This window comes from Varroa jacobsoni, unplaced genomic scaffold, assembly GCF_002532875.2.
Source record: "Varroa jacobsoni isolate VJ856 unplaced genomic scaffold, vjacob_1.0 scaffold_764, whole genome shotgun sequence".
In the NCBI taxonomy this organism is placed as follows: Eukaryota; Metazoa; Arthropoda; class Arachnida; order Mesostigmata; family Varroidae; genus Varroa; species Varroa jacobsoni.
This window is the reverse complement of record NW_019213666.1, coordinates 155043-170787: the sequence shown is the minus strand read 5'-3', so window position 1 is coordinate 170787 and position 15745 is coordinate 155043. Positions and strand designations below refer to the sequence as shown.

Below are 15745 nucleotides of genomic sequence, written 5' to 3'. Positions count from 1 at the left end.
GGCTAGAATTACAACGAAAAAAGATGGTGTTGCAAACAATATGGCTTTCGAACGTTAACCGTTCGTAGTCACCATAGAGCTCTACGGGGCGCGCACAGCAAACACTAAAGGCGCGTTAAGTATTTCGCGCGCCATAGCGGGGAGGGGACATGTTCGAATTTAAATCTGGTTTCGGTTTTCTGTGTATACTCTTGTTCTTGTTGATCCACCGTTACCGCTGCGGTTATGGTCCGCCACTGTTGTTGCTATTTATTGCTGGATTTACGAAGGTCTAAGTCACCTAACGAGCGTAGTGCTTATTGCGTTGTTATTGTTATTATTATTTTTGTTGTTGTTGTTAACCGTGTACTGGTGCTTTTGTCAGAGAGACTTTCGGCAAACGCGAATGACAAAAATCGAATGAGACAGCCGCGGTTGGAATTTTTTGAAAATTCACTCTTCACTGAACATCAGCATAATTACATTGTGTTAAGCAAAGAACTAAGGTACGTACTTGTTCACGAGTGACGGAATGATTATATTTCAGGATGCACGTGAGGCCAACTATGCTTTAGTAGAAATATAGTTTTGTTAGTCTGTAGAAAGGATGGTGAGCAACCTTTATAAAGATGACGTGAAAAGCCAACAATATTTCTTATGGGTCATACCAATATGATAAGAAAATTCAAACAATTTTTAAATCTAAATTTCTGGTGTTTTTGTCCCTGCAAAGTCATATTCTGCACAATCGATTGTTGCAGACGTAGCCGTTATCAGTAGGTATTTTCCTAAAGAAAAAAAAACGAAACGATGTAATACGCAGTAACTACGTTCTCCAGCTACATTCGCCTTTTCCGAGATATGAATAAACCTGTTGTGCAGCTTTTCCTTCAATGCCAGCCGGTGAGTCAATCCAGCTTCGATCTGCTCTATTCGCCCGTGTCCACAGAAACCACCGCCGCTGCGGCTGCGTGCTGGTGACAAACCAACCCATCACTGTGATTCGTCTCTCTGAACTCTGCCTTGATCCGTCTGAGGGAATCTTATGGAAACGACGCGCTGCTTGCTTCCCTAGATTTCTGCCTTCAATCCCCTAGACTCTATCCCAGCCCCGTGCGTCAAGTGGATACGAGGGCCCCCGTCGATGTTGGCTCCGATGATGTTAGACGTTATCCGTCCCACGATGGCGGTATCTATATGGAGAATTTCTAAGCTCGTTGTAGTTGGAGGTTCGTACGAGCTTTGTAGAAGCTTGGCTAGAGGGCGCTTCTCAGTACTTCACCGCGTCTCTCGCCCAGACGCAGCCGCACTCCGGCGGGCCTAAGCCTAGCAGAGCCCCCCCCCCCCCCGTGTCCTATCCCAGGCCAGCCGGGCAGCAGGAGAACCGCTCGGCTCTAGATATATACCCCGATCCCGATTGAACCCCAGCCTCGTACACTGCACCACCAGCTCTCTCGATGTACTACCCAACGCCGCCTACCCAACCCCCCAGCAGAGCCTCCCTTCGCGAATTCTGTGTTCTGTACAGTGTTCGCTTACTCCAAGTTGTAGCGGCAGCGGCTGCGGCGCCAGCGACGATTATAGTAGCAGTCTCAAATCGACCGACCAGTAGTATAGCACTCGGCGAGAGCTGCCATCTGCCTACTTCTTTCGAGCCCGACGAAGCAATTTGGTGTCCCTCGTACGCGACGACTCGCTATTACGCCGCGGTCGGAACCCGTTTTGCCAGCATTCGCTGTATTGCCGCTTCAGGAAGAACTCTGTTGTTAAACTTCTGTTAGCTAGGTTGTGGCTCACTGTCGACTATATCTGTTCTCGTTTGCAAAATGACCTCTGGTTTATTAATAGAGAGATCTACAAATACGAAGTATAGTAGTGGTGTTTAGACTTGAAGTACGTTGTTAGTTGACCTCAGCTGCAGTAACTTCGAGGTAGCGAATAGCTACGAGTATGATTGGTGGTGATTGTCGTTATAGAGAATGGTATCAATAGTATGGTTTGTTGTCGTTCGGATTGCTGTGATAGATCAATTCGGGCAAACGGTGTGATTTCTGGCTGGCACTGTCCACGGCGACAGCTGCTCCGGAATCGCGCGTTCGAGGTAAGGAAAAGAAATGAACTACATAGTAAAAGAAAGAATTAATGCATCTTAAAGTAACATGCAAGGGCGTTGATTAGATTGCTATAAAATCTCAAGTTACATAGTTTTTCTTAGTTGGTAATGTTTAGCGATGGATTCTATAGTGAATCGTTTTGTGATTAGTTAAAATAGCGGGCAAGTCGATAGGGCGCTCGAAATAGTGGTCGCCTTAATCGAATTACTGGAATTGTGAAAGCGATACCTGTCTGCATTTGAGATATGACCTGGGAATAACTGAGAACTTTTGTATACCTCATAATACTGTAAAGACAAGAAATTTTGTTTGTGAAGATTTTGATATAAGTTGAGTGGTACCAAAGCTTGTTTGTTACGCATACTCTATACATTGTCTAGTGGAAATGCTACTTTTTACACAAGCATGGATTCCGACGACAAATAGTAGTGTGCTTTCTGTCAGATTATGATTGCCCTGATTTGCACTACATATATCGTGTGATAGAACATATTTGCTATTAGAGAAGAAGGTCGAAAGTCCTGCTCGAGAAAATATTTAATGTAGAAACGTCAATGTTCCCTGACAAATGCAAGGCCTCATAATGTTTCTCCTATGGTCAGAAAGCAAAATTCATTAATTCAAGGCCAAAGCTAATACTGAACATTGCCGCGATTTCCATGCGCCTCATTCCAGGAACGATAGCAAAGACGATTCCTGCTGAAGTCGCGACTGCCGCCAGAGGATCACCATGAGCTCGGACGAGAAGAAGGTGACCCCCTGAGTCGTTTTTATAACCGTATTAGCTTTCAGAATCCGCTGCAGTTGTACACGAACATGCTAGAAATCACCTAAAAATCGCTTTAACATCACCCGGCGAATATATTGGGGATTATTATTAACTTCTTCGTTCTTGTTTACGCGTTGGAGACCACAACCAATTATTGACTCATTGACAGCATCCAAGATTTGTGCCTCTATTCGCCTTTAACACCACACGTGTACATTAGGTTAGCATTGATCTCTTTCGAGAGTCAGCCACTTATTCTTGAATCAACGAAATTCAAGGGCAGACTCCGTCCGTATTCACTTTCATTTATTTGTTGCGCCATCTCAGTCATGAGCGATCCCGACTTCGACAGTGAACGCAATAAGATCGGGCGTTGTTGCACGGCCCGGTGGTGCAAAGTTCGATACAATACCAATGGACTTACGTCCTTCTTTAGGTTTCCCACCGACCCACAACGGTAAGATTATTAGTTTTGTTGCGCCCACAAGCACCGTGCCTTCTTCCACACGTATGTTTCTGTTAAATAAAGGAAACTGTGCATGCTTCTATGTGTATCTGTATATGTGTGATACGTCCCATAGCGCACGAAACGATACAAAAAAGCGCCGTTTGTTCATATTCCGAGCTGCGGGTATCGTAGACGGTGTTGGGACGCGACAAAGTTTCGGTCACTCAGGCACTGAGGACTACTTGACTTGTTCTCGGCGATTTCAGCATTTGACGCTGTGTTTTACTCTTGATTTCCGTCCTATTTGCGTTTTATCATTTCTTTTCGTTTATTTTGTTGTGAGTTTATCGACGCGGTCAATAGTTGAGTTGCATCTTTTATCGCCTTTCTAGGCTGTCAATTGTCGCGTCCATTAGGGTTTTAGTCGCATATAATTTTATTGGGCTTTTGTTCCATTATGTTCCATTTTATAAAATCGTCAAGTCTATGATCGATTGTGAAAGTAGAACTATTGTGCATATAATACGTTAAATAGTGTGGTTCATAGCAAATCCGCGGATATCTTCTGTACGGATTCTGTCTTTTTACATCCCTGTTATCCTTCGGCAACTGAAATAGCTGTCGCCGCTGGATCGACTACGTGAACCGTCCAGAGTTGGCTTACAACTCGCCTGAACATCTGCACAACAACTATCGACTTTGCGCTATGCACTTCCGCGAGGATGACTTCGTCTCATTGGGCAATCACGCGCGACTCAAGAGGCACGTCGTGCCATCAGTCCCACCACCTGCCGACTGGAAGCACGCAAATGACATCGAGGACACCGATGATTCTAAGGTGCTTCCTCACCTCGTTATAGTCCCTGGGAGGTGGATATTTCGACCGCGATTTCCATCTGTAACGTAGAATTAACTAAATTGTATTGGACGTGCATAGTGCTAAGAGGGTTTAGTTAAATGACGTCTTCGTTGATAATGTAGAGTTTTAGACTTGGATTCGTCTTGCAGTCAAAGCGCCTGGACCGGCATTGGTCAGTAATGCTTGTCCATAAATATTATAATCAATCAAACTATTCCGCAAAAAGCGTGTTAAGAGGAACACGGGACGACGATTCATTCAATGATTGACTTTGATTTGGAAATCAATAGATTCCCCGTACCAAACGGCGGCTTGAAAATTATTACTGGATAATAGAAATTACCCGTAGATAATACCTGTAACGTCTTGGAAAACAGGTAAAAGCTTAAACACTAACGTAAGCGATACCTATGCTTTTTAATTGTCCTACTAATATAATCACTAAAAGGCTAGCTGGCCGCGCTTCTAAAGCTACTCCAACTAAGAGTAAGAGACACAATAAATTATTTTTTCATTGTTATTATGATCATAGATAACGTCATATTATCGGCAATAAATAGTACTGATCAACATTATCATATTACTCCTTTTTCATTAAAGGAGTTCTTGTAAGGTGCTATTAATGTGTTCAGACAAGAAAGTTGTCAGCCGGCCATATACGTTGCAGTAACAGTTAACGTTTACACATATTAATTTCTCTACATAATATTGCAGCCACAGCCCAAAGGCTTTGAACGCGGACTTGAACCGGAGAAAATCTTAGGCGTGACTAATTCATCAGGGGAACTCATGTTTCTCATTCAGTGGAAAGGCGCAGAGGAAGCAGACTTCGTACGAGCTGCCGAGTGCAACCTCCGGTACCCCCAGATGGTCATCGGCTTTTACGAACGCAAACTTGTAATGGAGTACTAGACGGAGATTAACACCAGCCGTTGGCGCGACCATAACGCGAAATCGTGTACCGGAACCTAACTCATCAAATGGGTGTACAAGCCTATAATTACTATTACCACAACTACTACTATTCCTAATCAATATGCTAATAATACCCGTAGTCATCTATCCAATTGCGCTATGTTTGTACGCGTGGAACGACACAACAAGGGAGCGCATTGTTAGTGATGACGTTTCAGTGTTCTGTGATTGTTTTAAGCAGGGTCGACATGGCAGCAGGTTTGGCTGCGCCGACTTATACGCTCTGTAAATCAACGAGGATTTATGTCGAAGCGATGGATGATGTCCCACGTTGCAACAATTGTGAGGAAACTGCGACATCGTTATAAGGAAATGATATCACTCAGCTCATATCGAAACGGCTAGTCTCTCGAATACGATCAAGCACCAGTTGCTGTATTAAGCATCGGACCCTTAGTACAAATTCGGGTGACTATCCGCAGGCATTTGTATAGTACATATATTTCTAAAATCAACATTGTGTGAGTAAAGTCTGTATGTCCATGTATCACCATTAATTAGAGCCTTTTTATTTAGTAACGTCTGCTGTAATGTTCCTAGGATTCTAAGCATGCTACATAATGCTCTAGAAGTTACATCGGTTTTCCCTAGGTACTTTCTCGAAGATGGGCACATTGTTATAACCTTAGCCCATTCTAGCACATCCACTGTGACTGCAGTATGTTCATAAAATGCTGACTGAGTTACGTAGTACATTACGTATACAAATAATATTCCTTGCGCGTGTCGCCACATTTAGCCATACTATAGAACTGCCTATATTTTTTAACTTCTAGCCGTACTATCATTATTAAATGTGTGCTGTTTTACAGGCGCTAGTAACTGGCTGACCTCTAATTTTCAGTTTTGTGATGGTATATCACTATGAAGTAAACTTAACGAGACCATATATTTGTAGAAGATACAAAGAACACTGAAAGAACTGGTGATTATTGTACAAACTAAATATTGTTTCTTCAATAATCAAGCAGTCAATTGTTAAGAGTCTTAAATTATTTTTAATCAGGAATTCTCCCTTGATTTTGCACTTGAATATCGTAATACTATCTTACAAAGACACCACTTAATAAATGCAGAATACGTTAGCAAACGTAAATATAGATAAATGAATCAGTCACGTAATGTTCAAGCTTAAACCTACACATCTATTGACACACTTCCCGTTGAACATTTTCATGCTTTACGACATCATCCATTTGTGTGCGATAACGATTAGTACAAACGAATTCGATGCTTTTTATATAGTTGTTACTGGTATGGCTGAAACATTATGCTCAAAGTCCAACATCAAAAATTTATTGGAATGAAGAACCTGACACGGTGCTAAGCGTTGGAAGCGATAAATTCAGTTTCAAATTTAAAGAGTTATTTTCTATACAAGTCGTATAAAATGTAGCGCTGATCTAATAAAAATCGTTGTAGTTATCTTAAAATTTTCGCATATGCTTTTAGGAGATGATATCAGTGCGTCTCCACTCAGTAGCAGTGGTTCCTTCTATTTCAGAATATCAGCTATTCTTGATTTCATGGAATGTGTGCTTAGCAGCACTGGCACATGATAAGAAACAAACATTTATTGGAGACCTTTCTAATAAAAAAAATCTGCATAGGGAAAAATACTTAAATAAGATATCAGTGAAACAGCTGCTATACGCATCATAACAGATCTGTAATTTCTCATAAAAAGGATGCATCAAAGAACAATGACTATCTTAGGTTCGTACGAATTGTGCAGTATGAGTTGCGTACAAACTTTGATGTTTCGTAAAAACTATAGTACTTTATTTCACTGTTCATTAAAGCTAGATATAATGTGTATAATACTGTTAACGACAAAAATTAAAAAATAAAATTAACATTTATATAATGGCATATACATAAAAAAATGGCTTTTTTAACTTTTTTTTAACGTTTTAAACGTTTTTTAACTTTACCATACGACACAGAACTTCGCCTTATTTAATAGATAGTAAACTGTAAATATAACAGCAACTTATTAATTACTAATAAATTATATTATCCGTAATGAAATATTCTAACGCTACAAGAAACATCATCCGATAGCTGTGACGCCGCTGTGAGTACACTTTTTCGAGATGGTGTGTCTAAACCTAGGGTAAATACAGCTTATATTCTAGCCTGTGGCATCGAGTCACATGGTAGCGCAGCCATTTAACTGCAGACATTTGATTACTAGGTCGAAGTCGGTTATCATATCGACACTATTGTCAAAGGTCAAAATAGAAGTGCTGTCTGTGCAGTGCGATACCTGAGATTATCGCGCGTCGTTATATTGTTTTTAAAACCAAGAAGTACGACGCACGTCCAGTTGACGACAAACTTCTCAGAGTTGTAGTTCCTTCGCGATTCTCTCCATAGCCCCAAGAAAATCTTTTCCGCACTGTTTCACTTGATCGAAGTGGCGCAGCGCTTTCTTAGCTAGTGTAATTCGGGCAACTTTCTTGTTGCGTGCAGTTACGGTGAAACGTTCATTCATGACACTCATCTCAAGACGAACTCGTTTGTTTTCAAGAATTTCGATTTTGCCATATGTGACCATATTAGGGTATATTTCCATGAGCATAGTTACAGGATGCCGCGGTATATCAGTTAAATAATTTCGAATAACGTCATCCCCTATTAGTCTCCTAAACACAATCCATGTCCGCTCAAAATTCATAGCAGTGTCGAGAAAAACTGCGCCTATTAGGCTTTCAAACAGATCTCCAAGAGGTTTTGGCACATCGACAGCGCTAGCGTCGTCCGAATCATCTTCACAAATGAGTACCTCGTCCAAAACGCCCTTCTCCAACGCCGCCAAATAGCATTCAGTCAGCCTGAGAAGTACAGGCGACTGATGGAGCAAGTGCTTATGCAGCTGGTGATTCGTGACGGCGCGAGCTAACGTAGTGTTGCAAACGAGGGCTGCACGGGAGTTGCTCAACTCGCCTGGGCTAAGCTGAGGGCAATTATAGTATAGATAACGTGACACCAAATAATCGACGACGGCGTCGCCTAGAAATTCGAGTCGCTCATAGGACCGCGTCAAACAATTGCGTGTATAGGATTGGTGGGTGATAGCTTCCAATAGCAGTAATGGCTTCGAAAATTGATAGTCTAAAATTGTTTGCACTTCGTACAATTGGCGTTTGAACCTCGGCAAATAACGAGATACAAGCTCAGCTTCAGGTTCGGTCCAAGAGCTAAGATTAAACCTCGAGACGAACGAGCCAGATGTTCTACAATCTAACTTCAGACCTAAATAGTTCAGAAAATTTAGTGCTCCGTTAGCTCCAGACTTTTCAAGATACACACCTATTAACGCTTCGACGGAATCTGCGCAAATCTTGCTCTTGTATTTCTGTACGATCATATCCTGATGACCGTCAGCTGTTTTACATCCCGGCAGCAAGAAGTTTGCTCTGGCACAGAACTGCAGGCTTTCCACTGCATCTTGAATTTTGTGTGGTACGGCAAGGGTCACGAGATGCATGTTAGACACGAGGCGGCATCGTTGTTGAGTCAAATATCCTTCATCTTTTGAATCAAACCTGCCGAAAAGGTCTAGGGTGACCACAAGTTTAAGATACGAGTCTCCAATTACCTCATACCGTTCGGAGTCAACAATATCATTTGCCGACCGTGGCGAAAGCGCTGTATAGATGTCGATAGCAGAAGGTCCCGAAGAATCAATAGGCTCATCAAGAATAAAGGTGATACCATCCAATCTGATATTGTCTTTTGATCGAAACGATCGTGAATCGTTTGAAAGTCGTTCGTATCTCATAGAACTTGCTTCCTGAATCGCCTTCCCAATTCCGGCATGTACAATGTTCATTCGGATATTTTCAGCAACTAATAGTCGGTTGAGCCGATACAGACATGATGCTACAGAAAGTCCCTTGGACCACTGTGAAGCAGTCAGCAGTTCAACACAAATATCATTCCCGTGTTTGGCGTATCTTCGCTTAATCGCATCGGGTGTTTCCTCTTTGTACATCGTTTTAACTCTATGGTGACATGCGACGTAATCAATATTTCTAGGCATACCCAGCAGAGATACTGTTAACATGCCATCTTCTTGAAAAAGTTCCCCCACGAAGTAGGATCTTTTTGTTTCTCGTTCATTTAGCTCACTGGTAACGGTAACTACAGAATCGATACTTAAAGTAAAATCCGTGGAGTTTTTTAGCATATTCATCAATGTATAATTCAACTTGTTACCAGAAATTGGAACGATAGCAGGGGCGGCAAATGGATCGCACTCAACCCCAGCAATGCGGAGAACACGCGTCACCATGTATCGATGAAATAAGCTGCATATACTCCACTGTACCTCTGTGATGAATACGTCGTGAATCTGTTCAACGCGCACTGTTTCCACGCCTGCTTTAGTAAACAAAGGGAAATCAGGGATTGTTCCCACATCCTCAGTGTTAAATGTGAGAATACCAAAACATAACGGCTCATTTCCCACATTGAATATTCTTCCATGATAATTCTCATCGACGAATGGCTCATGAAGAGTGATGCGAAAGGCAAACACTTTAGCACAAGCCGGAAGTCTTGGAATTGGGCAAGTCTTCAACTGACTGGCTTGGGCTCTGCCACAGGTGATTGAAGAGTCTTGTGTGATCGTATTGTTCTTGAAAAGAGCTTTGATTTCATCTGAGACCTCTTCGTCGGTCCACTCGTACGTGTTAGCCGGAGGTCTCCTTTTCGGTATAAGGTTTTCTGTGAGTTCACCGACATCATACAGTCGCTTGCACGCTTCTAACGCGGCAGAAATTTTCGCCTTTATCTTATTTTCGAGAAACTTTCCATATATTTGTTGGCCAAAAAGTTTAGACTCTCTGGGGAGTTCGATTTTGCACCGTATTTTGTGGCCATAAGCATCACTTTTGATGGTCGTATATTGAAATTTAGGTTTTAAAACTTTGAAACGGTCATCGCTTAACAGATCACAGTACCATTGCAAGATAGTACGTGCCGACTGCGCGGTGATGATCGCTGAATCACGTGGCTTGTTTGGAAAGGCGAACAATGTTGGCAGGTCCGGGTCATCGCGAAGTGCCTTTTCCATGTCGGCACTATCAATATCCATATTATCTTGCAGGCAAAGCACCAATACGTTAAGTTCAGACTCCTTTAATTGCTGTAGAGCTACTGACATCTGCAAGGTATGGCAATATTAACAGTATAAAATTTTTTAATCGTGACTCAGAAGTGATTCAACACGTATAAAAATTTGAAAGCTGGTAGGTTTTTATGACCTACAGCTCGCATTATAAGTTAAAGCAACATTTATTTGCTAAGAGTTCATCGCAAATGATAATTTGATAACACACTAAACAAATCGATATGCTTCTACGACTAGGCACTCTGTTTCTTTAAGATACTATCCGGCAGGCTCGAGCAGCTTAAAAAGAACAATGCAAAATGTAAATAACTAGTAACACAATAGTAAGAAGACAAATGCCTTTTGTCACTTACTACAATGATTTCAATCTATAAGTCCAGCAATATTAGTCAGTGTGAAAACTTCGTTTTCATTCATGGGTACTCATATTGTCCTAACGTAAGTGGGTAGATCTGAAGCAAGCTGTTTGGTTTACAAGCCTTGCTAAAGGCTGTAAATCCAAGCATATCAAGAATTAAGACTTCCTTCCTTCTCTATGTATCGCGTATAGATCAATTAGTCTATAATGAAATACGCATATATGGCTAATTTCCATTAACAAATTATCTCTGCACTTGCCTTGTGGACCGTATTCCTTGGACACATGACGGCATAAACTGACGGCCTACTTCGTGCCCTCCCTCGGCTCTGAACGTAGCTTCGCAGATTTATTGGCTCATTGAAACGGACGACAAGGTTACAATTAGGGATATCGATCCCTTCTTCAATAACCGCCGTGGCAACAAGAACATTAAGTCGTTTTTCTCTGGAACAATGCCGAATTACAGTGGTAAATTGATTGATCAAACCCCTATTTACGATTTTGTAGATTTTGTTGGTCGAAAAAATTGCAGACTGTTGGGAATATCTACTACATGCCTAACGGCTGCGTCACATCTGTTTAGAATCAATCTGGCATCAGCACAGAAAAGCCCTGATTTTATACTAAGACAGAGTATAAGTCACCCACCGAAAATCATTAAGAACGTGCTGGTCGCTATCAGTTGTTTCGCGTTCATCAACGAAGTTCATGATCTTCGACTGGGTATTGCTGAATTGTGACATAATTCCCTGGCCCATGATAAATCCTGGGCGAATGTATCCATACCGGTTCGGGCAGCGTCGACTTAGCATTGATAACACACACCACAGGCTGAACACTGTGTAACGCTCTTGGGCAAAGACAACACAACATAGCGTTATGTTACTCCTTTCAAATGAACGGAACATTTCAAGAAGCCGATGCACCTTTGGTGGGAACGAATACTGTAATGGATCAACGAGTATATTTCGCAGATCGGGAGGAATCACCACTGGGTATTGATTCTTCTGAAAGCCGCATCGTACGTTTGTTGACCACGCTTTCAAACTAGCTTCTACGCGCTCAAGACTCACTAAAATAGTTTTGTATGTGTCGATTACGTGTGACTCAGCTAATGAATTTTCGAGTAAATTTTTAGTAATATGAATTCGATGCTCTATAGACTTTAAAGCACCAAACGGTCCAACTTCTCCGAGTAAACGCTCGATTTGTGCTACCAAGGAGTTCTCGCCGTTAGGCGCACAAAAAACGCTAGCATCACAAGGAGATACACGGACCTGGATTTGCACAGGTGGAATTTCGTTGTAGCTTACGATGATCTCAGTTGGCTTTGTACCGTAACTGATCGCATCGACTGAAGTGACTATTTTTGAGTTAAGACGAGAGCAGAGTTCGCGCACTTCCTTCTGGACGCTAGTTGGTTTGACCTTGCGATTAAGCACTGATGCCGTCAAGCCAAGTATTTTAGGCCGCTTTCCCTCTTCAAGGTCCTTATAATGGTTCTGCATGATCTGGACATAGGGAGCCTTGCCACTTGCGGCGTGACACTCATCTAGGACCAGCAGGTTGACGCTGGAGAGTTGGACATAGTTGAAGTTGAGAATGTTAAGAAACACCTGCGGACAGCATCAGAAAAAGGACATTGACTGCACGAAAACGTTAATGGTTTTTAGTACATACGTCTGGTCTTCGCGACGTCGATATAGTGTAAATTGTTTTGATTGGCAATAGCCCTGAGAATTTTATCAAATACGATATCTATGAAAAATGTATGCAACGCTTTCTTTTCTGTTAAATGTCATAAAAAATGTACAATTTTAATTTAAGCAAAGCTATTAGGGAGCTCAGCAACGCTAGATGCGATTAGTAAACAGATTTCACGCCGCCGGAATTAAGAAGTTGGTATAGAATCCCTTGAAAATGATTGTTCAATCTATGAATTACAATTGACGTAAATATCTTACCTGCGGAGTCATTACGAGCACATTGTGAGCCGAAAATTCAACTGTCCATACGGCTTTTGTCCATAGGTCTACATCTAATCCAACGTATACGCCAATTTCGGCGTCTAGAAATTTCTTCAAGTAGTTTACTTGTTGCTTCGCCTGAGGGTAACACAGAAATCGCAGAAGGTAGGTGGAAGATCAGCTCAACTGCTACTAGCTACTGCTAATGGTTCAGGTATTAGCATTACACGAACGAAGCAAAAATCGGAGGAAAAGAATATTTTTATTCAAAATTATGAACACATGCATATTACCGCGATTTCGAAGATATGCAAAGATATTTTTAAAAAAACTGAGTTGAAGATCAGCGCATTAATTATTCTGTTGGTCTTGCGACGATGGCTAAACGGTATGTAGTTAGTAGTTTAGATCGATAATTGTACGGCCTGAAACCCGACTGGCATGTTGGGGTTGTTGGATATTTATAGATAAATTACCTCGATAACTTTTCTTGTTATGTTTTTGTATCGAGAAGAGGCGGCCAACTGAAGCTGCAAAAAGCTAAACCCTCATGTACACCTGAAATTTCCTTCTAGTTTAAATAATAACGATTTATACAAATGATAACGAATTATAATATTTCTCAATAACTTGTTTCTGAATAACCAACATTTCTGCAAATTCGTCTTACTTTATATGCTTCTTGGACTGAGATTCGCACTGAGGTCAACAGATCCAAAGTGACTCCCTTGTTATGCCTTCTGTTGCAGTGATCTTTAACTTACCAATGATACGGTTGGTGCAAGAAAGACGCTTCGTTTCCCCCCTGCCTCAAAGCATGAGTATGTTTCATATAGAAGCTCCTTGATAAGCATTACCGATATAAAGGTCTTCCCGGAGCCGGTGCCAAGGCAGATGATAACATTCTGCTCAAGCGTCTTCTCAAGAATCTCTACTTGGTAGTCGCGGGCTGCGTGCTCGTACCTTTTAGCTTCGGCCATTTTTCTGTTCAATAATCTGTACGATAATTTAAACAATTAAGCCATTCATTTAGAACCTATTTTCAAACAAAGTGTATGTTATGAATTACTTTTCAACAATCGTAATCTGTCTCGTTGGTAAACTTCACGGTCTCTATTTGACGGTTCCAGCTTTTTTGAATGAAGCATTTTGAATCGAACCTGGACCGAGTGGCGATCGCCCTTTTACAGGGAGTTATTGATTAACGTTTTACTGGTCTGCCTACTGAACACACAGATACCTTTCAAAGTACCGGTGGTAGCTATGCTAATTACATACATTTGCTGACCAACATCTTCAGATAAAGTAAATCTGCTATTTAAGTTTTCGATCTGCGTTGCCACGGAACCCATTAAAGCGAAAGCTGCATAAGATAACAGATGTGATTAATCAACCGCCGATGTAAAAAAATACCTAAGTAACAAAGTGCATACAAATCGGTCGACGAATCCTGTACTTATTAGAAATCACTTTAGTAGGTATGCGCGCAGTTGGCATCCCTCATAGAGCTCTAAACGTAAAACGTTCTAACAGATTGATTGCGTATAAGGAATTTATTGCGAATTAATTATAAAGCGCATATATTGTATTACGAAACCTATATACTACACGATTTATATTAATAACGAAAATTATTACATTATATTAATTTCAATGTTTACTTCGAAATTACTACCACAAAGATGATGGAACTGATCTCACTCCGGATTTTTTTATCTTTACGATGATCGAAATAACCTATAGTAAACACAATTTTTGAAGCACTTACGCTCAGATTCTTTTGTGAGACTAATAAAGCTCTATCAGGCTAGGTCGATAATATAGGGCGTCACGATCAAAGAGGCTTCGAAACATCATACATGAAAGGAGCGTTCTGAACATGCTAGAAAAACAACTGCACAGATTTGGCCGCTTGCGTGAGCAAACAACACGATGTTTACTATCGCCAATGGTGGAATCAGGGCCATAAGCCTATAAAAAAGATTAGTTTTGTCTAAATAGTTGTAGTTGCACACGTATTTCATTATTTTCATGCCTGTAAATGTGAAAATTTACTATTTAGAAGATTAAAATGGCGTACTCATCTTATTTGACCTTTCAACGGCAAAGATATCGAAATAACTTATAGTGTGAAAAGTATCTGTACGCCTTGTAGATAGTAGTACGAATGGCATATCTAGGATCAACTGGACTATTTTAAAAGCATTTATCGGCAACTTTCTTTTTTAGAGACGATAGTTCCAAACATTTTTATGCTCGCTTTTATAATCTTCTTCGATGATAGCTGCATAAGTTGAACACATTTAGTTAGAGGCCACGTCACATTGATTCACTGTTGTTGATTATCTTATTATTATAGCCAACTGTGATTGTTTTTCAGAATTGGAAAAATTGAGAATTAGCCAACAATGCTAGCCAAATTATGAGCCAAGGGTTTTTTGAATAGTAAACCCGGTTTATGTTTGCATAAAAGTGCATGTGGGGTGCTTAAACAGTAAATTTCCGAGCACCACCCCATCTCCACATACACCGTAAGTAGCCTCCGTATTATTCTACAGACGCGTGAAACAAAACATTGAGCTCGACTAAAGCTAAACAATAGATCACTCGCAAGGACACTTTACCACTGTACTATTACCAGGGTTACTTACAGATACGAGTAGACATGCACATGCTGAACAACTGATTGCTTTACCCGCAACAATTGGTGATAGCGCTCGCAGCGCCCTTAAGCCCGCCAAAAAAAAAAGAGCGACAATAAACGGCAGCGTTTTAGTGACGTCTGAGGTGGTAACGAGGTGTGACATCACAAATCATTTTACGCGAGTAGCTGGTTCAAACCTGGTCATCCATAAAAAATTTTTTTACGGAGTTTCTCCGAGTCACAAGTATGCTTACGTTAAATTTTTCCCAGGTTAGGATTAAGAAACGCGTGTAAACAGAGTGAGTAACGTGAGTAGTAATGATTGAAGTTACAGAAAGAAGGCACACGAGAACGCATCTTCATAGTGAAGAACGCAGGTGTAAGTCACAATTCTGTCGACGGAGTATATAAAAATTGCATAGGAAAGCGGAAGAAATCACTGCTCGTTTGCTAGTTCGGGTGACGGCGCTCTGACTAACGTGTTTGCCT

General features: G+C 41.1%; 2 protein-coding genes across 4 annotated transcripts; one reads left to right on the top strand and one right to left on the bottom strand.

The window, feature by feature from the left end:
* Positions 1-54: 54 nt before the first annotated feature.
* Positions 55-5641, top strand: LOC111263435 (uncharacterized). 3 transcript variants are annotated; one of them, XM_022838496.2, is made up of 3 exons: positions 55-485; positions 3929-4180; positions 4884-5072. In XM_022838496.2, the coding sequence occupies exons 1-3, from the start codon at positions 226-228 to the stop codon at positions 4930-4932; spliced, it is 561 nt and encodes a 186-aa protein (XP_022694231.1). In that variant the 5' UTR covers positions 55-225; the 3' UTR covers positions 4933-5072. The 3 variants fall into 3 exon arrangements, with proteins under 3 accessions (XP_022694231.1, XP_022694230.1, XP_022694232.1); XM_022838495.2 differs by having other exon boundaries at positions 174-485; positions 3929-4148; positions 4884-5641; XM_022838497.1 differs by lacking the exon at positions 55-485 and adding an exon at positions 2851-3319 and having other exon boundaries at positions 3929-4148; positions 4884-5641.
* Positions 5642-6268: 627 nt separating this feature from the next.
* Positions 6269-15325, bottom strand: LOC111263433 (uncharacterized). Its single transcript, XM_086969619.1, has 6 exons — positions 15308-15325; positions 13377-13608; positions 12610-12750; positions 11294-12261; positions 10903-11089; positions 6269-10317 (listed from the first exon to the last, which is right to left on the bottom strand). The coding sequence occupies exons 2-6, from the start codon at positions 13590-13592 to the stop codon at positions 7489-7491; spliced, it is 4341 nt and encodes a 1446-aa protein (XP_086825745.1). The 5' UTR covers positions 13593-13608; positions 15308-15325; the 3' UTR covers positions 6269-7488.
* Between the last annotated feature and the right edge of the window lie 420 nt (positions 15326-15745).